The sequence below is a fragment of the Syzygium oleosum genome, unplaced genomic scaffold (genome assembly GCF_021117445.2).
Source record: "Syzygium oleosum isolate NSW1041296 unplaced genomic scaffold, Sole_v2.1 Sole_v2.33, whole genome shotgun sequence".
NCBI classification, from domain to species: domain Eukaryota; kingdom Viridiplantae; phylum Streptophyta; class Magnoliopsida; order Myrtales; family Myrtaceae; genus Syzygium; species Syzygium oleosum.
In genome coordinates, this window is record NW_026607517.1 from 1,285,588 (window position 1) to 1,307,480 (window position 21,893).

The 21,893-nt window shown below is 44.1% G+C and overlaps 4 protein-coding genes across 8 annotated transcripts; 3 read left to right on the top strand and 1 right to left on the bottom strand.

Annotated features, from left to right (window-relative positions):
- The first annotated feature begins 2,598 nt into the window (after positions 1-2,598).
- LOC115665660 (F-box protein SKIP22-like) lies at positions 2,599-4,472 on the top strand. The gene has a single exon (XM_030587512.2). It carries the CDS (start codon positions 2,599-2,601, stop codon positions 4,150-4,152), a length of 1,554 nt encoding a protein of 517 aa, XP_030443372.2. The 3' UTR covers positions 4,153-4,472.
- A 6,660-nt stretch (positions 4,473-11,132) lies between these two features.
- Positions 11,133-13,524, top strand: LOC115665875 (uncharacterized). The gene is made up of 2 exons (XM_030587697.2): positions 11,133-11,583; positions 12,902-13,524. The coding sequence occupies exons 1-2, from the start codon at positions 11,332-11,334 to the stop codon at positions 13,178-13,180; spliced, it is 531 nt and encodes a 176-aa protein (XP_030443557.1). The 5' UTR covers positions 11,133-11,331; the 3' UTR covers positions 13,181-13,524.
- Positions 13,525-14,596: 1,072 nt separating this feature from the next.
- On the top strand, positions 14,597-20,869 carry LOC115667451 (reticulon-like protein B11). 5 transcript variants are annotated; one of them, XM_056304934.1, is made up of 6 exons: positions 14,597-14,804; positions 14,992-15,172; positions 15,593-15,734; positions 15,841-15,910; positions 16,019-16,188; positions 20,197-20,869. In XM_056304934.1, exons 1-5 carry the CDS (start codon positions 14,741-14,743, stop codon positions 16,186-16,188), a joined length of 627 nt encoding a protein of 208 aa, XP_056160909.1. In that variant the 5' UTR covers positions 14,597-14,740; the 3' UTR covers positions 20,197-20,869. The 5 variants fall into 5 exon arrangements, with proteins under 5 accessions (XP_056160909.1, XP_030444886.1, XP_056160908.1 ...); XM_030589026.2 differs by lacking the exon at positions 20,197-20,869 and adding an exon at positions 17,179-17,478; XM_056304933.1 differs by lacking the exon at positions 20,197-20,869 and adding an exon at positions 16,710-17,015.
- LOC115667449 (protein TIC 21, chloroplastic) lies at positions 18,277-20,644 on the bottom strand. The gene is made up of 4 exons (XM_056304932.1): positions 20,315-20,644; positions 19,629-19,886; positions 18,968-19,171; positions 18,277-18,754 (listed from the first exon to the last, which is right to left on the bottom strand). The coding sequence occupies exons 1-4, from the start codon at positions 20,642-20,644 to the stop codon at positions 18,641-18,643; spliced, it is 906 nt and encodes a 301-aa protein (XP_056160907.1). The 3' UTR covers positions 18,277-18,640.
- Positions 20,870-21,893: the final 1,024 nt, after the last annotated feature.

Below are 21,893 nucleotides of genomic sequence, written 5' to 3' on the forward strand. Positions count from 1 at the left end.
TTGTAGCTAAAAAAGCTCAAAAGGTCTGTGCACTTGTTCATTGTAATGCCTAAAGATTTACTGTCAACCTCCTTACATTGTGAGTTATAAAACAGTAAAACTCTCCGCTGCCATCTCCAGTTATCCATCTTTGACTAATTATTACGTTGGATTTTCTGATGCCATCTTAGAATATTTCGATCACGTAAGCCCTTACAAAAGTCTGGTTTTATCCAAACATGAATTGTTAAGTCTTCACTGACATTTTTATAATTAAATGAAAAAAAAATTGAGAATGGAAATTTTTAGGGTCATACAAAACGCAATTATGTTCTTTTTCTACTCTGGGAACATAAATTTTTTGCACAGTTACCGAGCGCGTTCTTCTACTCAGAAACTCGTTCAGGAAATAGAAATAGAAAAAACTATTTTAGACCCCTAATTGAAATTTAAGTGTAAATTATGGGCAAAACATCCTCCTATCGTCACGTACACCTACTAGGACGCTGAAATTTAGGACATAAGAAAATGGTATGTTGTTGAACTGCGCTCCATGATGCAGCTTCCCAAGTAAAGAAACAAGCCAATTTCGTAAACAAAGATTATAATTCTAAATATAATTAGTCAAAAAGAAAGGAAGGAAGTTAGTGAAAACATAATAGCCGCATGGCCTTTCTTTCGGGCAAAGTTGCCCTTTCAGTGCCTCTTTAAATAGGAAACCACAGCTTTCATTGATACAAAATCAAGAAAGTCTGCAATTCCAAAACCAGCTCCACCCGAGAACTTTCCATCAATAGCAAGAACTTGACATTATCAGGAATGCAAATGCATAATCCCATAAATGCAAATGCACGCAAGACCATGGATTTCCACAGCTTACTCGACATAAATGGTCTTTTTTTTTTGTTTCCTTTTTCTACAATTGATTACTCGAAACCACATTTTAACTTTTATTTTTATTGGGGACGTTACCGATGTGCAAAGAACATGTCTTGCATACAATGTCGTGTACATAAGCAATGGGTCTCTTTCAAACTCGTGTCGTGACACTGCTCCTTATTTCCGTAGAGATATCTCCTCTGTATATCTTTCTACTTAAATTCAGTCTGCTTGAATCGACTGAAATAATCCCTTTCACGGTTTTTTTTTCTTAAAAGAATTTGCTATGCATTTCCGATAAAAAAACAACATGAAAAGACTTGCTATTATGATGAACTATAATTGTTATGATATATTACCGTGTTGGGCTATTTCAACTCCCTATACTAGTAAATACACCACATTTTAGAAACTGAGAGAAAATTGCCCTTAATCATCCAACTAAAATTTAAAGTGGTAGACGCTAAATTTATTCAGTTTCCTTCTCTCTCTCTCTATTTTTTCTAGTTTTATGTAGAATCTAGTTGTCGTAAATAAGAATATCATTATTTTTTTTAAATGTAGTGTATTGTCATGCATATTAAAAGCACTATTTTTCTGAATGAAATTTACCATTGTACGTAATTAGCCTCCTCGAAGAGAGAATTTCCTAGAAAACCTAGTTTTTTCCACATAGCCGAGCAAATTATGATTTAATTGCAAAAGAAAAATTCCCAAAAAATTGAACATCAACAATCTTTTAACATGATCAATTTTTCTTATTATTATTATTATTATACATACCACCGCCAAACTCTTTCTTATCAGTTATTTTCATATGCATACAATGGATGACCTTATTAAATAAAAAAGGCCCTAAAAGATTTGTCGGAACAATGCGTAAATATAAAAGATAAAATTAGTTAAATCAAAACTTTGCTTAAATTGAAAAGTTGAATGACAGCTAAATTTAGGGTGCGTTTGGTTCAGCTTTGGGAAGGGGCTTTCGGCCTCGAAAGCCCCTTCTCAAAATGCTGAACCGTTTGGTTCAACTTTCGGCCTAGCATTGGCCAAATGCTAGTATTTGGAATGTCGAAAGCCCAAAGCTAGTCCGTTTTACATATGTATTGTCTAGACTCGTTTTACTGGCGGTACAGTATGCTCCATCTATCATAGTTTTGCAAGGGTCTTGCGTTGTCATCAGGCGCTCGTCTTATTCGTAAAACTAGGTTCTACCTCTAAAGGTTTTCTCCGATTGTTCGCTTCATTGTATCTTTGGAGTATATTATAGGGAAAAAAGAAAGACTTTTGTTAGGAAAGTATCAACGTCGATCGGGAAGAACAATGGAGTCAGACTTTGAGGTGTAATAATACTCTCTTTAAAGAATTATTTGAACGCACAACGTTGTTAATAGTTACCGGCAGAAATCCCCGAGGATACAACAAAGTCTCGAATGAGAATACCAGATAGGAACAGGGATCTCTCAAAGGGAAGCAATAGGAAGTAATGGCTAAAATCTACCGTGCATACCTTAAAATCAGAAATCGAACAGGTTCCCACTGGTCCAATATTCCGGTTCTGAAGTGTACACCGAAGCCATGCTCGCCCCTAGTTCGGGCAAAAACCATAAATGGGAAATGCATGAGAACGTTAGGCATTCCTTTTAGTGGCGAAGTTTGGAACTGATTCTGATGGTTATTGGGCCTGAAACAAACTTGTAATGGGCCCGAAGGCGGTGGTCTTCATCTTCCTCTTTAAAGATGGGAACTTTGACTTCTTCGTCCCCTTCCCCAAGAACAGATGAAACGTCTCTGCTGTTGATCATCGTCGTCATCGTGAAGCTCCGGCTCCGATCTCTGGAATCCAAGGAAACCCTCAAGCTCGACGTCCCCGACCCCTGCTCCCTCCCCCAGCTCCGCCAGATCCTCGCCGACCGCCTCCCCCCTCCGCCGCCGCCTCCCGGCTCCTCCCTCCGCCTCTCCCTCAACCGCACCGACGAGCTCCGGTCGCCGGACCCCGCCGGTTCCCTCCAGTCCCTCGGCCTCGCGTCCGGCGACCTCGTCTATTACTCCCTCAGTCGGGGAGATGATAGCTCCTCGAACCCCAATTTCTCTGCAGGTGTATCGAATCGGGTCTCTCGAGGTCACGCGGACATGGATTCCGAAGGTTCGCCACATTCGGAGATGATCGATTCGGTTCCTGAAGATGATGCGCGGGAAGTTGATGCTTCGGGAAGCGCCAAGGAGCGAGGAAATTCTGTCTCTGGAAGTGATGATTTTGATGGGGAGGGTTTCGTCGCCGGGGATGGGTCGGTTGTGGTTCGCAGTAGGTTCTCCGAGCCTTACTTTCTGAGGAGGGTTTTGAGGGAAGAACTGGATGGCGACGGCGGTGACCATAGGCTTCTGGTTATTGCGGTGCACGCGGTCCTGCTGGAATCCGGTTTCGTCGCGGTCGATCCGGTGACCGGAATGCGTGCCGACCGGTTTCATCTCCCTGGTGAATGGCCGTCTAGGGCCTTTACCATCTCGTCGCAGTACAGTCTGCCCGAGCTTGTTGTGGATAGGACACAGAGTCTGAATATGCCTGAGAGTGCTGTTCTGAAGTTTCAGAGTCTAGGTCATTTCATAACTGTGTATGGGTCTCTGGCTAAGGCCAAGTCGGGGTTGCGTAGGATCTGTTTGGATGAGCGTAGGTTTGCTCCTATTATAGACGTGATGTGGGCGAAGGACAGTGTGGAAGGGAATGAGGATGGTGGCTCTTCGAGTTTGAGTTCCGAAAAGGAAGTGTTTGAGTTTTGGAGGATTGTGAAAGGCGGTTTGGCATTGCCTCTGTTAATAGACCTGACCGAGAGGGTTGGTTTGCCGCTTCCATCCTGTTTTACACGCCTTCCAACGAAACTGAAGCTCAAGATTATCGAATCGCTTTCTGGTATCGACCTTGCGAGAGTAGGGTGTGTATGTTCGGAACTTCGGTATTTGACATCTAATGATGACTTGTGGAAGCAGAAGTATGTTGAGGAGTTTGGACCGCGGATAGAAAGCCGAGAGACGATCAATTGGAAGCAGACTTTCACATCGGAGGTGAAGAAGAAGAAGAGGAAGAGGGAGATTCGTTGGTGGCGTCGTGTGGACGGGCGTTTCTACTTTGGGATCAGGAGGGATCCGAACCCTTTCATTGTTCCAGGAATTCTAGGTGGAGATTATGACCGCCTACCTGGTCTTGGGGTTCCTCCTCCTTTTGGCCAGCCATTTCGTCGAGTTCAATTCCGGCGGAACATCACCCCCAACTGCAATCTGGGAGGACTTAGTGGCTGACATGAGTTGGGTTTTGAACAGATCTTAATTGACTGTCAAGCGGTGGCTGCTGAGATATGGTGGCTTTGGAGGCATCTGTGATTGGCCACTATTGTGTACAGGTCTATGTTTTTAGCAAGATAAACATGTGTTAGTAGAATAATGTAGAGGTTGAATTTTCACTGTTGCTTTGTACTTTCTTAGTGTGCTGGAGGTCTCCTTCCCCACCATGCGGCTAGCGCATCCTTTTCCTTGGAAATAATTCTTCAGTCTTTGAAGAACTTCCAATGAAGTTGATGAAACTTGACCTGCATATCTAAGTATCACTAGTTGTTATTGGAGGTGGTGTAATTTATTGAGGTGGTGTAATTGTGCAGGCTTTTTTTATTTATGTGGTGTTATTCTCATGTGAATGTGATATCTGAATGGATCCATGCAGGTGAAGCAATGTCATCTGGTATTGAAACTTATTTGGACTAAGGCATAAAGAGTTAGGATCATAATTTTCTGGTATACCCTGGCATATGCTTCAACAATTGCTTGATAAGTCATTCCTCGTGGATTGATAGTTGCTGGACCACAAAGTAATAGATCTCAAATGTTGGTACAAAATTTTTTAGGTTTTTGCTTGTCATGGTATCTTTTTCAGAAGTATCACGACTAGATGTACGTGATCATAACTTGCTAAGACATGAGGATAGGGTTTTCGTTTTTGCATTTAAGTTCTAAAATTGACACGGCATTTCAACCAAAACAAGGAGATTCCATCAATGGGACATTAGATCGACCTTGGACGTCATGCCACCTTGAGACTGAGGCACTGTTTGGTTCAACATTTGGAATGCTCATTTGGGCTCTAAAGTCCATTGGCCAAATGCAAATGGTGTTTGGCAATTTTTTTTACTCACTTTGGGGAGATGCAATTGCATTTGGAATGCTCCCTAAAGGACCTTTGGCCAATGCTCCACCGGAGGTGTTTTGGGAAGTTGCATTTTCGGAATGCAACTTGTACTGTTCATCGACACTGTTCATCTTCCCCAGACCGAGGTCTGGCGTCCGCCGCCTGAGGGCTAGCTCGACCCTGGCGACCACCGCTTGGGGGTCGCGCAACCTTGGCGATCGCCACCTGGGGTTGTCGGACCTTGGGCGTCGCTGGGGTCGCGCGACCCAGGCCAAGTGTTGCTTGGGTCGCGCGACCCGGGTGACGCCCGAGGTCCGGCGAGGCGCGGTCGGCGAGGGTCGCACGACCCCCGGCCGACGGCCGAGGGTCGACTTTAGCGGCCGTCGCCTCAGGGGTCGCGCGACCCCCAAGTCAGCGACCTGTCTCCCGAGGGTCGCGCGACCCCTAGGCGGTGGTGGCCGGCGACCAAATCTGGCCATCGGCGGTTGGCCGGCGACCAGATCTGGCCGGCGGCAGTGGCCGCCGGTTTAGCTCCACCAGAGCTTTTTTTTTAAAAAAAAAATTAGCAAAAGTCTTTTAGCCCAAGTTGATTTTAAAAAACACTTAGCAAACACTACTTGCATTTCGAAAAACCCCTTTAGCCCAAAGGTATTTGCATTCCCCCAAAGTCGAACCAAACGGGCCCTAAGTAAGGTGGCATTGAAATTTAAAAGTCGTTTAAGTTGTCAAGTAACTAGCTTCACACTCTCTTAGAATAACATAGTAGGACATTAACTTCATTCACGTTCTCGCACTGCCATTTTATATGCCTTGATATGCGACTGCCCTCAACAATTTTTTCGTTTGAGTATATGAAAAGTTTTTGCGCATCAAATTTTCGTTATATAATTGGCTTAAATTCAGACCAAAATAAAATTTGGCTTAAAAGGGATTGTGGCAGAATATAGAATGTAACACCCTGGGTATCACGTAGGCACGTAGTAGATCAATCCTCTGAATTTTACCAATGCTACAACCCTTTAAGAGTGATGCTATTAGACAATGAAAAGGTTTGTGTCTTTTTTTTGCTAATGTTGAGTAGCCAAGCCTTCTAAATCATTCGACTTATCCGCGAGTAAAATGGTCAACAACGTTCCAAAGCATGAGCATAACTTGGGTACGCGCTTGAATTTATCCTTATCTTGATGGCAATATGGTTACGAAAAAAGGTTTTAAACCCATTATACGGATGTTAATTTGGTCTTAAACTTTTTAATTTGGCCAATTTAGCCATAAATCTTTTGACAATTTATCAATATAGTCTTTCCAGCTAATTTTGACCGGAAATCGCCGACATGGCGGTCCCGTCAGCATTGATCGTTCCACATGACTTGGTCGGCACTGACGTGGATAATTTTTATAATCTCTGTAAAACTTTATGATTTTTTTGTTTTCTTTTTCTTTTTCCCTATTTTCTTCCGCTAGTCGCCGGAGCCTTAGCAATGGCCGGCGGAGATGGCTAGCCACAGGCGAGCGTCATCCTTGCCAGACCTACAACCTTATGGCCAATGACCTTCGTCGGCCATTGTCGAGAGGCCCTGGCGACCAGGGGTGGAAAATAGAAAAAAGAAAAGGAAAGAAAAGAAAAAATTCAAAATATGTTCAAAACAGTGTAAAATTCGTTTACGTCAATGCCGGCTATGTCATGTAGGATAATCGGTGTCCACGTCAACGATTACTCGCCAAAATTGACTGGAAGAACTACATTGATAAATTGTTAAAAGTTTTACAACTAAATTGGCCAAATTGAAAAATTTATTACTAAATTAATATCCGTACAATCAATTTATGACTTTTTTGATAATTTTCCCGCAATATCTATATTCAAACACTATGCTTCAACTAACCAACGATGGAGGATGGGGAAACTCATCAGCTAAATCTTTGAAAATGAACATGGTGTTGGTAGCACTTGGAAATATATATTTGTACATATGTATCTACGCATAGATTTGATAAAGATGAGGGGATAAGACAGAAACAACGTGGGATCTAATTGACCAGATATAACAGGAGCCCCACCAAGTGTGGTTAATGATGCGCATCTCTTTCCCCAGGCAGTGCACATGTGCTTGGCTTCTTCACAGATTGTTCAACATGTCAGAATCCTCGGATCAAATTAGATTATACATATCCACGTCCACTACATAGCTTCTTGGAATTCCAAAACGATATCGGATTTTATGTAGGACGTGTTTGCGCTCTCTCGAAGAGACCCTACGGCTTCATCGCCGAGCGATAATCGTCGCCTGTTATGTGCTACATGGTGTTAAGAGATATCTTGGTTTCGGAGTTGCTGACAATAGTTGTAGCCACAAGCTTACTGATCTGGAATCGTCGCGAAAGCCGCAACAAAGAGATTTCTTTGATAAAAGAGAATACAATTCATTTGACATGAGATTTTTTTTTTTTGGGTCGAATTCGACATGCGATTTGATATGCAGTGCGATTCTCGCTGACTGAAATTCTCACTGGCTTTGGGGTTCCAAGGCACATGCGCTCCTTCGTCACATTTGCCTCAATCACTAGAAATCTTCGAATCCGTGATCTCATCAGCCGTTCGGATTGTGCTCTTCCTCCGTCTTTTCGGGCGACTACAACAGTCGATGAAATTGGCGAAAAGCCAGTTCTCCGATGAACGCACCTCGATGCATCGTGGATAAATTCGCCGCAATACCAAAAACTACATCGGGAAATGATGCACGTGCCTGGCGAATCTCGCACGTGCTTCACGACGTATCATCAGAAGGGAAGGGACTGCGTTTATATTCCGTACTCTCAAGGAGCATCTCGATTCTTTGACCACCGCTCGTGGATTCGCGTCGACCATGGAATGAACTTGGTTTTCTTTTAGTGTTAGGAGCCATTGCTTTGGAAACGACAATGTTGAGGCCATGGCTATGGCTAGGCAGGAGTTAGATAGCATTGGTCTGTCTCTCGTGATTGACCGTCGTGATGTCAAAACTTTATGCGCTAAGTTAAATTTGTAAACTGCGCGTACGTGATGAATGAATCGACTAAAGAAAGAAAGTTACTCGACTTCTATCGAGATTAAGCGCGGGACGCCGTTCTTTCAAGAGATTTTCCTTGAGAGCTAATCAAGAAATGTTGAAATTTTGGGTTTTCAGAAGTAGAGCATTAGAGGCCAACCGGCCCAACTGAAAAAGAATGCATTGTGTAAAGCTTCATATACGAGTTATGCTAAATTATCGGGGAAATCTCGCGACAGCTGCCGGCATCCACACCAGCGATTGTTGATCAAAATTGGCCGGAAGGACTAAATTGGCAAATCGTCAAAATGTTTAGGTTTAAATTGACTAAATTGAAAAGTTCAAGATTGAATTGATACAAATACAATAGGCTTAAGACTTTTTTTGTAATTTTCCCCTAGATTATCCATTGAGTTTAGAGAAGTCGAACACGAGATGAGGCCCAACGGCACGAGAGATCTTTCTTGTTCTGACACCGAGTCATTTGAATATGGTTCACATCAACACAGAGCCTCGGAATGAAAAACTAAGATAGATATTCTCTATCTCCGTGGGTGTCTACATCTTAAGTCACGTCCATCAAAACTGTTAATTCGTGCGCTGGGAGCACTTCAATAGTAAAATACTTTGTGCCATCAAGATCATCCGGAGAAGTAAACTAGGACTAGGTTTGTGAAAACTTGCCCCAACACCAGCCGACCACTTAAAAAAAATGCATGTGAATAAAGCTAGCTGTGAAATTTATGAGTAATGAAAAAATATTTGAGATTTTGTGCGGGTATTAAACGGAATAGAAAATCATCGTCCACTAAAAAGAAGAGTATCCCAAAAATCAACTCCCACTAAAAAAAATCCCAAACAATTCATAAAATCCCGGTGCTAGTGCCCGGGTCCCTAGCGCCAATGCCTGGATCCATCGAGGTCAGGCACAAGGCCCCGGTTCCCATGCCCAATGCCTAGATACTTGGACTCGGGTCCATAAAGGCTGAGCACGGGACCCTACGACCCATGCTTGGGTCCCCCGCACTTGGGCCCGGGTCCATAGAGGTTGTGCTAAGATCCCTAGTGCTCAAGCTCGAGTCCCTAGTGCCTATGCTCGGATCTCTTGCGTCCGAGCCTGAGTCCATCAAGGCTAAGGCCCGGAGTTCGCTGCCTAGGAATCCGGGTCGTTGGTGCCCATGCTTAGGTCCCTAGGGCCTAAGCTTGGATCCATCAAGGCCAAGCCCAGGACCATAGCACTCGTGCCTAGATCCCTCAATACCGAGCCTAGGCCCATTGAGGTCGAGGCTCGGGACCCTAATGCCTAGGCCCCCGACACTTGGGCCTGGATCCACCAAGGTCAGGTCTCGATCCATCAAAGTCGAACCCAACACCCTAATGCCCATGCCCGGATGCCTTGCGCCCAAGCTTGGGTCCATTGAGGCCACGACTCATGGGACCTTGGTGCTTGTGCCCGGGTCCATCGAGGTTCAGGCCCAGATGTTAGGGATTTGGGCATGGGCATTGAGGTCTTGAGGCCGGGCACTAACGACTCGAGAACGGGCACGGCTTGAGCCCGGCCTCGATAGACCGGACCTGGACTTTGCGGATCTAGGCTTGGGCACTAAGGACGTGGGCCTGGTCATCAAGGATTGGGCACGAGCATTAGCGTCTCGGGCCCATCCTCAATAGACCAGGGCTCGAGTGTTGGGGACTCGAGCCCGAATGCAAGATCCTTAGGCTGGCCTCTATGGACTTGAGCTTAGGCTCGGGCACTGAGGTCTCGCGCTCAACTTTTGTGGACCAGAGCTCGGGTGCCAGGGATCCGGGCACAAGTACCGGGGCTTCGGGCTCGACCTCTGTGGACTTGGGACCGATGCCTATGCTCTTGCTGGGGACCCAAGTGCCCGTGCTCAGGTGGGGGTCCATTGAGGCTTGAGCCAAGATCAAGGTTCCTATGCTTGGTTTCCCGATTGTCCGTGCGCAAGTATTGGCACACAAACAGTGTACGTGTGTGTAAGAAAACCAAATTAGATTTTCTTTTCCAAACCATAGAAAATATTTTCCAATTCGTTCGCAGGTATTAGCCAAACATAAAAAAAAATTCTAAAAAACATTTTTTCAAAAAATAATATTTTTCATGAAATAAATGGAGATTTAGTTAAATAAATTTGCTAGTAAACATGTACCAAAAATTTGATAATCATCAAGTTAATTTTACAATTGCATCGAACAGGCACGGCACTGGATACAAACAAGGCCCAATCACTCTTTCACTCTATGAAAAGCATTCATGCACGAAGGGACCAAAATGGAGGGAAAAAGAAGGGGTTAATTAAAAAAAAAAACACCAATTTTAGCTCAAGGGATAATTTTGGACCGAACTTTTGTTTTGTCCCGTAAAAAAGCATCAACTTTAGATCGAAGGACAATTCTGGCTCGAACTTTTTTTGTCCCGTAAAAAAACACCAACTTTAGGTCGAGTGACAATTGTGGCCCCAATTTTTTTTTGTCACGTAAAAAAGCATTAACTTTAACTTAAATCTCAAATTTGACCCCATTGACTTAAAACTATTGATTATCCAACTTGACTATTCCACCTTAACAATAAATCCACGTGACTTGCTGACTGGATTTAAAGCACTATTCATTATCTTATTCTTTGAGCCACAACTTGAAGAATAACGGTGAAACTGTTCATCTCTTTCACTTCACCGGTAAGTCAAAAATAACTCTAGATTGAATCTCTCTGACCAGAGTTCGTCGTTTTGTCGTAATCTAAAGCTATTGACCACCACTCGTCGACAGACGCCATGGATGAAATTTGTCGGGCTCACCATCATAACTTATTTTCTTAAACAAGGGTGACTTCAGACAGAAAGTCAACGAAAGGCTAGATTTGGGATCATGGTGAAAGTTGTTGATTTTTTATGAGACAAAAAAAATTTGGAGCCAGAATTATCATTCGACCTAATATTGGTGCTTTTTTACGGGATTAAAAAAAGGTTCGGGCAAAACTGTCCTCGATTTAAAGTTTGTGCCTTTTTTGGGAATTAACCGGAAAAAGATGGTAGCGTCACTGAATCCGAATCCATTATCGCTCGTGATCGCCGTATCTCCGGCTTCAATCCCAGTTCAGTCGTCTAATCGAATCGCATTTTCGTTCTTCATCGACCTTCCGATCAAACCATCCGGACTTCTGTAGCTGGATTTCTTACTCCCGGCCGGGAGAATTGGGGGAAAACCCTAAAATTGGGCCCTCGGGGATTAGGGCTTTTCTGATTGCAACGCATGTCGACGGGCAAACCCAGGGACGGAGACCTGCAGCTGGTGGCGGCGGCGGAGAAGCCGATGTCGGCGCTCCCGCCGAGGCCCCCGGCTGGCGGCGGCTCCACCGCGATCGTGGAGTACACCGCGCCGCTGCTCCAGGAGGAAGAGGAGGACCTGGAGGTTAAGCTGAGGCGGATCATAGAGAATGTTCCCGTCCGTGTTAGTAACACCTCCGGGAGTTCTGCTGGTTCAGGGTCCGGCGATTTTCATCAGGTCAGTTTCCCCAAGTTCTAAATTTTGGATTTTTTTTTCATTTAGGGTCGCCGTGCTACAGTGACCTTGCGTGCGGTATCACAGCTTAATAATGGGTGAATTTGTCATGAATACAATGTTTGGATACTCTTTGACTTTGAGGTGCTCTTAGATTCAGATTGGTAGATTGCTTTTGTATCACCGCTTAAGAAGGGGTGAGTTTGTCATGAATTCGGTGGTTTGATGAAATCTGCTGGCCACTTTGAGCAAAAGAGGGGGGAAAGTTGTTTGAATAATCTGTGGTGTTGAGGTAATCTGAGATTCAGATTGGTAGTGGACACTTGATGTTGTGGTTGTGTCCAGTGTGTGCAGTGCTTCTTGATCTTAGCTGAAACTTTTCTGCAGTAAGATGATAGTGGTGGATGTAGATTCGAGGTCATGGCCATTACTTGCGAATTGCCTTTTTTTAAGATATCTTAATTCTTATGAGAGCAAAAAGAGAGACATTGATCTGGCCTCTTAGAAACCGTCTGCGGCGGTGCATTGCTGTTGTAGGCTTTACTTGCAATCCTAAAGCTGTTTCTACTCCTGCCTTCGAGCTTCAATCATTCCCTTTTGTAATTGTGATGTTTATACTTCTGTTTCCTTATTTTGTTTCATTCTGCATCTAGATGTTCAATTCCCGTTAGTATGATTGGCACTAGCCTGCCTAACTTCGTAAATTTGTGTAATGTACATATCTAGTGATCTAACCTCCCCATCATTACCATTTTTGAGGATGTGCGCCTGATGTGGTTTTAACTATGCCGAAGGGAGGAGCTTGTCTTTATTGTTTATGGCATATCTATGTGATCAAATAGACAAAGTTTATGGTATAATTTTTTACTGAAGTCGTAGGAATATTACCGAAAGTGAGTTGAAAGGGAAACATGATACTTTGTCAAGTTAGAAATACATGCTTAAGTTAATTGGGTATCACATTAACATAAGAGCTGTCCCTTTTGGCCAGTGAATCAAGAACATTATATGGATAGATATTCTCTTGTATTGCATTTAGCATTCTGAACTTTTACTGGAATGAGATGTCTATGGTGCTCATTACTGACACTGACACTATTGATGAGGTGCACTTCTTTGTTTAATGGATATTGTTTATTATTCTGCCATGTTCTGTTTAGATAAACTCGTCTTATTGGTTGTGATATGGCAATTCAATTGGAAGGTTTTTTCTTTCATTTCATTTTATGGGAATAGATGGCTTCTTTATTTCATTGATATTCTGTTACTTGATACACTATCTGATTTGTTACCTATTATTTGCAAATTATGCTTGCAACAGTATCGGCAGATGAGACGGAAGGAGCAAGACCGGCTAGCAAGAATGGACGCTGATTACCAGAAAAGGAAAGAAATGGCCGAATATATGATGAGAAGGGAAGAGAGATTGAAAGCAGCGGAGGAACGTACAGCAAAGAAGCGTTTGAAGCGCCAAAAGAAGAAGCAAAGGAAGAAGGAGAAGAAGATGAAACCTAGCTTGGGCGGAGGAGAGCATCCGAAGGGGGAGTCCTCTGATGACGACGAAGGTGATTCGGATAATGGCGAGGAAGCAGCAAGTTGATCAATCCTGTTCTTCTTAATTTTTGTAATGTTAAGGTTGCTTTGTTATAGGAAATTGATTTTCCTTAGCACAGCTCGTCGTCCCCGCCTACACTTGACGAGAATTTCCCAAAATTGTAAGGTTTTAGGGTGTTGATTCAGTGACAAGAAAGAGATGCTGGAGTTTCCATCTTGCTACATGATGTCTGGCAAACTACAGTAGTGCACAGGTTGTTTTCACTGGTGTTCATGGTCATGGCTTGGGCTAGTTACTAGTAGTCAGTGGTTGAGCCATCCATGGCAGATGTGATTGAACTTTTCAACCGTATAGGACAGACCCTTCAAGAAGACATTCTTCTGTTCCAATTCGGCTTCTTGGCCCTGTTTGGTTCAGCTTTGGGAAGGGGCTTTCGGCCTCGAAAGCCCCTTCCCAAAATGCTGAATCGTTTGGTTCGGCTTTCCGAGTTCGGAAAGCCGAAAGTTAGCATTTGGAATGCCGTTGGAATGCTGAAAGCCTATTTTTCCCTTCCCAAATTGCCCTCACTCAAATTTCAATTTTCCGGTTTTGCCCTATTACTGTTCATCTTCTTCACCGTGAGGGTGGCCGGCGAGGGTGGCCGGCGAAGGGCCGGCGAGGGCGGATCTGGCCGGTGATGGGCCGGCGAGGTCGCCTGACCCAGGCGTCGTCGCCTGGGTCGGCGGTCGCCTGGAGTCGCGCGACCCAGGCGGCGGTCGCCTGGGTATCGCGACCTCAGGCGACCGCCGCCTGGGTTGCGCGACTCCGCCCGTAATCGCCAGAACCCAGCGGCAGCGCCCGGGCGGTCGCCCCGACCCCAGGCGGCCGTCGCCAAGTCGAGCGACCTCGCTTGGACGCCCTTCGCCGGCCAGATCCGCCCTCGTCGGCCCTTCGCTGGCCACCCTCGCCGGCCACCCTCACGGTGAAGAAGATGAACAGTGATAGGGGCAAAATCGGAATATTAAGAATAAAAATTGCCAAAGCCCTTTACAAAAAAAAATTTACCAAACACTACTTAGGCCAAAGTAGCTTCACAAATTTTTTTTTACCAAACACCACTTGCATTTCCCCAAGTGACTTTCACCTAAAGGTATTTGCATTCCCCCAAGTTGCATTTGAAAAGCCGAACCAAACGGGCCCTTAATGTGCTTGATTGGTACATGCGCGAATGCAAATCTGATTATCAAAACAATTTGAAGCCGTAGAACCATGCGGCCATCTATGGCCGTCTATAGTTTGCCTCGTACATTTATACGCCTTCTTAGTACTAGTACATGGAGATGGACCAAAACTCAATGCTCGTGAACTTACCACTTTCACGAGTCCTGCTATCAGGGACGAAATTGAAAAAAGGGCAAAAACAGCTGGGGCCAAATGTGGAAATTCGGGAAGCCCCATTTCACTTTCAGAAAGTAGAAACTAACTTTTCATCGGCCTACCGCCTTTTCGCAGACTCTTTCCCTCCCTTCATCTGCCCCGATCTGTTAACCTCTTCCCCGATCACCTTTTCGCCGTTCGCGTCCCGTAGCGTCTGATCGGCGAAGGAGATCGTGACACGGGAACGCCATGGGAGCTCCGACTCCTCCGCCTCATCGCGTCGACGTCCGTCGAGCTCTCGGCGGTGGCTCCGGTAACGCTCCCTCGTCCTTTCATCAACGTCGTTCGTTTCGTACATTCCGCTGCAGGCGGACGCCGATCGCGTCTCGTCGGTTTATCTAGCAGTAGGACTAGTCTATTGCTTCGCTCGCCATCGTTTGACGTGATCGTTGATCTACGAGACTGTCCGATCGATTCACTGATTCCGTGTTGTCTGCTAGTTGCTGATTTGCTTCTGTGGAGAAGATGGCTCGCCGGGGTCGCGCTCCTGTTCTCTTCGACGGCGACGTGGTTCCTGTTCGAGAGAGCCGGTTACAATCTGTTGTCCTTCGCCGCGAATACTCTGTTCCTCCTCGTCCTCGTACTCTTCCTTTGGGCTAAATCTGCTGCCCTCCTCAATCGGTCGGTACCTCGCGTTTCCATTCTCTCATGTCTTGTTTGATGTCTCTTCGAGTTTTGGTTATGCTTATTTGCATAGAGATGTCGTTGGGCTGGCTTTTTTACAAAGGGGGATAAAGGTGTAGGTGTTGGAGAAAAGAGAATCCATTTATCCTGAAATGGCAACTTTTGGAGGATTCATGTAGAAAACTGGACTACCATTGTTTTTGACAGGAGGAGGAAAAATGTTAGGTTTTCTGTAGATGCATTTTAATCTCAAACTTGGGAACAATGTATCGAACTTGGAGCACCGAGGCTTGATTAACATGCAATTCCAGGATGCTATTGGGAAAATTCATTTTCTTCATTCAGGAGTTGCGCATTACAGCCCCATGAAATCTACTTGTTATCTTTGTTTTTATTTGATTGCGTGCAAATGTCCAGACCATTGCCTCCTCTCCCTGACCTAGAGGTTTCTGAGGATTCTGTAGCCAAAGCTGCTGATGTTATTCTAGAATGGATCAACCATGGTTTATCCATTGCACGTGAGATAACGGTCAATCGAAACTTGAAGCTCTTCTTTCAGGTTTGAGAAAGTTTAATGAATGGTTTTTGTTTACTCTCCCGAGTTTCCTGTATTCCTTCAACTTTTTGGAAAGGGCTTATTAGTTTCCTGTTACATGGCTAATCAGGTTGCCTGTGGCTTGGGGGCGATTTCATACATCGGCAGTCTCTTCAACTTTCTTACCCTAGTATATATTGGTGAGATCTGCACACCCAGTGCTTTTGTTCGTATTGCCTCATCTTTGTTATTGCTTCATAATTGTGAGATGATTTGTTATAATTGTTTTTGTTTTATGCTACCTGCAGGGGTCGTTCTTGCCTTATCTGTGCCTTTCGTGTACGACAAGTATCAGGACCACATCAATGATAAACTGTGCGTAACACACAGCATTCTACAAAAGCAATATAAAAGATTTGATGAACGCGTCTTGAAGAAGATTCCAGTGCCTCCCAACAAAGAAAAGAAGATTGAATAGGCAAGTACATTATCTCCCTCGTTTCCTCTGTCTGAGAGCCTGTGCTGGACAAATGAGACTCTGTACTGAATACTCAATGACCTGTTGATATTGCACAGTTCAAGCTTAAAACTGTATGCATCACCTATTTTCCATTTCATCCATATCTACTTATGATCACTTTGAAATCCTTTTTGGGTGCTCTTAAGAGTCAAGCTTATCGTACAGATTGATCAATAGTCGCATTTTCATGTTTTTATATCTTCTATTTGTTAAATGGAAGTTCTCTGTGGCTTCTGGTGTGAGCATCATAAAGTAGGTCATGTAATTTTAAACCCTCGGATATATCCATATCTAGAAGCTGACATTGGCAAACTATCGTAAATTTGTTGAAATTCAAGTTATTAGGATCTTTCCAGGTTGAAATTTGAAAACTGGCAAGCCTATTCATTGTGCCTGATTGGATGTACAAAGTGCCTAAGAGGCTCTTGTGTCGTATTTCTGTTTTTTGAAGGTAGGCTGTTATCATATCATTGTCTTAGGTTTTTTGATACTTGAGGACGTCTTGCAATCTTTAGTGTTAGAGCTGGCTGATCGGAGCACTTGCAAGGAAAAAAGATGATGGCTGTGATATCAACACTCACTAGTCACTAGGAGTAACTCTTAGTATGGTGCATTTGCTTTGAAGGACTGGTGCTGTTTGGATCGACAACTGTTGTTGAATGCAAGTCATATATGGACCTTAAGTGCTCTCTTTCTTCTGTTGACGTATGAACCCATGACAGATTCAGGAAGTGCTTGGGTTGGAATATACCAATTATAGATTTCTTCACTTATTCTTGACTACAGTCTATTCCTGAATGCATATTGACAACACTCTTTTTTCCTGAATGCATGGCACTAGCTAGGAGTTCAATGTCACAATTTTATTTTATGACACTGTAAAACGATCGTCATGAGCTTCTGAATCTTTTCTCCCGTTGGCATCTTATCAGATTTTTCCTTTTCCAGATTCCTACTTGATGATTTTCCTAAACGGCACCTGCATTGGTTGGGTACTGGGCTCGAGTAGCTTGAAAGATGTGACCAGAGACGTGGAAATGGTTTCTTGTGACATCATTTTTGGTTAGCTGGTATCTAGATGAGTTAAGGTCGACCATATACTGGCAATAATATGCCAGACCTCAGGCCCATTGGCCTCTGCATTTTGGCGAGCGTTGGGTTTGAATTATCAGAAGTCCTCTGTATATTTGGTGTGAGATGTATTTTCAACAGTCGTGGCGTTCTGAATGTACTTCTTTTTCCTTACAAGAGAGATTACAACGACAAAAAGCAAAGCTCAAGTAAAAGTCTTCTAGGATTTGTAACACTAACACCTAGATTATGAGCTAACATTAAAATGCCCAAGCCACTGGGACGGAAATCATACAAGTTTCTCCGGAGTCTGAGTTGCGGCCTTCTTGGCTAGAAAATCAGCACAGGAATTTGCTATTTGGTAGGGGTGGTGAAGTCGACAATACCAACCCCGTTCCGCAATCTTCTATAAGATGGAGGAGGGGATGAGAAGTATCTACAGCATGATGAAGTGGCACCAAACTCGAACCACTCATCAAAAACCCATATTCCACGCAAGAGAATGACAGTAAGTTCCGCAACAATGAAGTTGCGCCATCCCACAGAGACTTAGGAACCGGTGATCCAATTACCTCAGGAGTATCCGAGTAACCCTTCCGACGACAAACGGCAGAGGCAAGACACCACCCACAGTCGAGGAATAGATTCAAAGGGAAGAAAGCATCATTTGCCTGTACATCTAGCAGACAGACTCGAATATAGTTGCAACTCCACAATCCCTTAATAGATGCAACACACTTTCCTCTGTACAAGAATGCCGTCGGCAAATTTAACATATTGGGTTAAAGTGAAGCATGATCCTGGTCGTGGAGCTAGTTATCACAAGAACATTACTTCCACTGATCATTTATTCATTATTTTTTCCTGGATCCACGAGTAGTTCGCTCAAGAACACTATCATCAAGCTTAGAAACTCATCCAGTATTACTAACTGACAAAGGTTAATACAAAGACAGTTAATTATGCCACGTAGACTTTAACTCAAAAAACAGATTAACTTTACCGATGGTAGTTATAGTCTACAACTCTCAAAAGTGGAGATTGCATTCACTGTTAAGAAGACATCGGCAAACACAACAGGAGAATTCTCCTCTTTAGAGTTTAGACAACTGATGAACATTCCTGCAAAGCACGCTATCCAGAAAGACGCTATCTCCCTAAAGTGATGGTTCTCAATTACCCAAACCTTGCAATGGATTGTATACAAGAAAGAGAGGTAACCGCCGGACCCATGGGATTCACAAGACTTTGTCGATATTGAACTCCGCCTTCTGTCGCTCCGAAATTCTCATTATTATCTGAATCTACGGATACAATTATTGCCACAGAAACACAGATTTTAAGCAAGACGGGGCACAGGAATGGCTTCTGTCTGTGGCAATGTTACCGAGCGTAACAGCTCCAATGAGAAAACAAGGCCCAGGAAATGAGAAAGGATTGTGTTTGCTGAGGCCTGCATTAAAAACACATGGACAATTATATTACCAATTATGACAATAAGAACTACACAGAAATCTCATTATCTTACCAACCAGCCTTCCTACTTTAACCAATGCAATAACTCTGTAAGGGAAAGCAGGACTAAACAGCACAACCCAATATCATATTTAAGAATTACATCTGCCCTTATGGAATTGAAAAGTTGGAAGTATAAGTAGTCGAATACCTGCACAAGGAAAACATCCAACGCAAGAACAGGACTATAACCAGGGGAAATCCCCTGGTAATATGGGTTCGCTGAGGAAGTGAGAGCCTTTGCTACCAACAACCCAACAGTTGCTTGCATACCAAGAATAGCAGCACCCATCCCTAACAGGTTCAACATGATGCCATTCTTCAAACTTTTGACTACATCTGCTCGAGGAGGGGCCTGTATATTGTCATACATCATCACAGCACCACTCATTAGTATCAGGAGTGACAAACACAGTCTCACGGCTAGGATAATTGGTCAAAACAGGCTTTGTATAGCTGGTTGATACAAATGTCAGATCAGAGAAGAGCTGAACCAGACATTCAATTGAAAGCAGTCATCATTCAGAGTAAACACACGAGGAAGGTTGATGAACACTAAGGAACACTTTGTGAGCACAAGAACACTTGGGGAACACTTTCACATTGTGGAAAGCTCCATCGCCAGGCACACATGTGAGCGCAAAGAACACTTGGGGAAGCGGGGTAGCACGTGCATTGCAATTCAAGAGGAATTCATTTAAGCATGCAGATGCTGAATGGCCAACTTGCATTTCCTTGCATACATGAATTTTATTGCTTGATACATAGGGCAAGCTCTTGATAACAGGAAGCTTAGGAACGTGGTTAGATACCTTCGAGGGATCATTAGCAGTTTTCCGAAGCTTCTCAGATAGCCGAATATATCCAAATGACCAGAAGACGGAAATGAAAGCTGCCGCTATCCCGCCAGCAGTGGCGTAAAAAGTGGCCGGCGATGTGACCTTCCCAGTTATAACCACGGAAAAGGAAAGAATAACCGCAGCCACAACAGTGCACACTAGCTGTCCCCAAAACCCTAAATTCCCCAACCTCCGGAAATACCTTGAGGTATTCTCTAGTCTTTTGGCTACCTGCACAGCATCATAGGCAAAATCAAAACTTTTAAACCGAACCCATAAGAACCGAATGAACCGACTGGCGTTAACCTTCGATCCAACATTGCCCAAGGATCACAGTAACAGACACTCCGTTTTTACATTCACTGTTCTATGAAGTTGCCAGTTCCATTACTCACAGCCTCACACTCACACATGACAATTACAGCCCAGTTCACAACCCTAATCCCAGAAGAGAGAGAAACAAGATAGTCTGAATTTTGGATGTAAAGCAATCTAATTTGATCCCACTTGAAGTAAAACTAACATTCAGCACGATTTACAGGAGGCGGGTATACCAAGAAAATAACCAATATTCAATTCCTTCAGTCTCAAGCTCTTGCAAGTTCAAACCCACCAAACAGAATCACCGAATAAAGGGACGAAACATAAGTTAACTCAACCTGGGCAAGTTTCGCCTTCTCAGCATCGTCGTTCGGAGAAGTGGAGGCAGGAGAAACCGGAGAGGAGGCCACCGAGGTGGAGAACAGCTTCGATTGTCTGCAGCCGAGAGCATCGCGAGGCGAAAGGGATGTCAAGGGAAAGACGTTCGATCCGTGAGCCGGTCCAGCGGCGGAGAGAGAATTCGGAGAGGAAAGATAAGGACGGTGGCCGACGAGCAATGGCGGCTCTCTGGCAGCGAGGCGACGGAGGTACGGCGATGAGGCGGGACCCGACGGCACCGGGAACGTGCCGGAGCTCGACGCCGGCGCCGGCAAGAGGAGGCTCTGCATGATTCGAAGGTCACCGAGTGAAGAATGGAATATGCTGAAGCGAGGTCGGAGCAGAAATGGGGCAAAAAGAGAAGTGGGCGTTCCAAGTAGATATTACTTTCCCTTTGTCTTTTCCTTTTCCCATTTCATTTCTTTATAAACATTATTATAGTGAAAACATAAGAAAAAATTAGTATCCCCGTAATAGAATTTTATGAATAATCGAAACAAGTACTTAATAGATTACTAAGTTTAATAAGCAAAAATAAATTATCGCTTATATCAATTGAGCTACTTTCATATGTTTTGTCATTTCTAAAACTTTCGAGAATATTATAGTACGATTACCTCGTAATTTTTTGTGTAATTTCAACTGTATAGGTTAAAAACTAGAAGCTTTTTTCTTGAAAAAAAGGGCAAATTTCACCTAATCTTACGAATTAGATAATACCATGAAAACAAAATAGAAAGAAAATCCTTGCAAGGGATTCACTCTCATAACACAGGAAGAACTTGCAAGTAATGGAGAGCAGAACAAATGTCGACACAACCATCTTCACCATTGGAGAAAAATCTTGATGAAGTCTTATGGAGTTTTTGCTTCAAAGAGGAAGGCTAGCAATTGCGTTCCTGACAAAAATAGATACTGCAACTTGAATGAGAGAACTTTGACAATAGAATCACCTTACGCTCCCTTCACATCCCGTGATCAAAGCAGAAGGCACGCGATTAAATGTGAGAGACTGTAATTTGGGAGAAAATATTCGGTGGTTCATGCACGCCACGTCACGTGCCTACGTGGCGTGCATAAACTCACGTGGATCACTGATAATAGGACATGTGGCTCTGACCTGGAATAAAAAAAAATAAAGCTATATTTCGAGTCTCTCTCTTTTGGCGCCCTAGGAAGAACACTCTTTCTCCTCTGTGCATAAACGCATTAATTGCTGTGTTCTCTCTCTCCCCCTCTCCCTCTCTTTTCTCTTTCACGTAAGTTTGAATGTCCATTTCTTTTTCACTCTTCTCCTTCCCTTCCCAGAAGGCTTCCTCTCATCTCATCCTTGTTCTTAGCTTTTTCTTCTTCACTTTCGTCATCGGTGGCTCCGCAAACCGCCGGTGAAAAGCGGAAGGTCAGTCGCAGTGGCTGGGTCCCGAGACCCCCTCCACCTTTGCCTCCGCCTCCGCCTCCGTCCTCTGCTCGCCTTGCGCGCCCGAAAGGGAGTGAGGCAAAGGTCGAGGGGCGGGTGACCGCCCTTGACATACGAGCTTG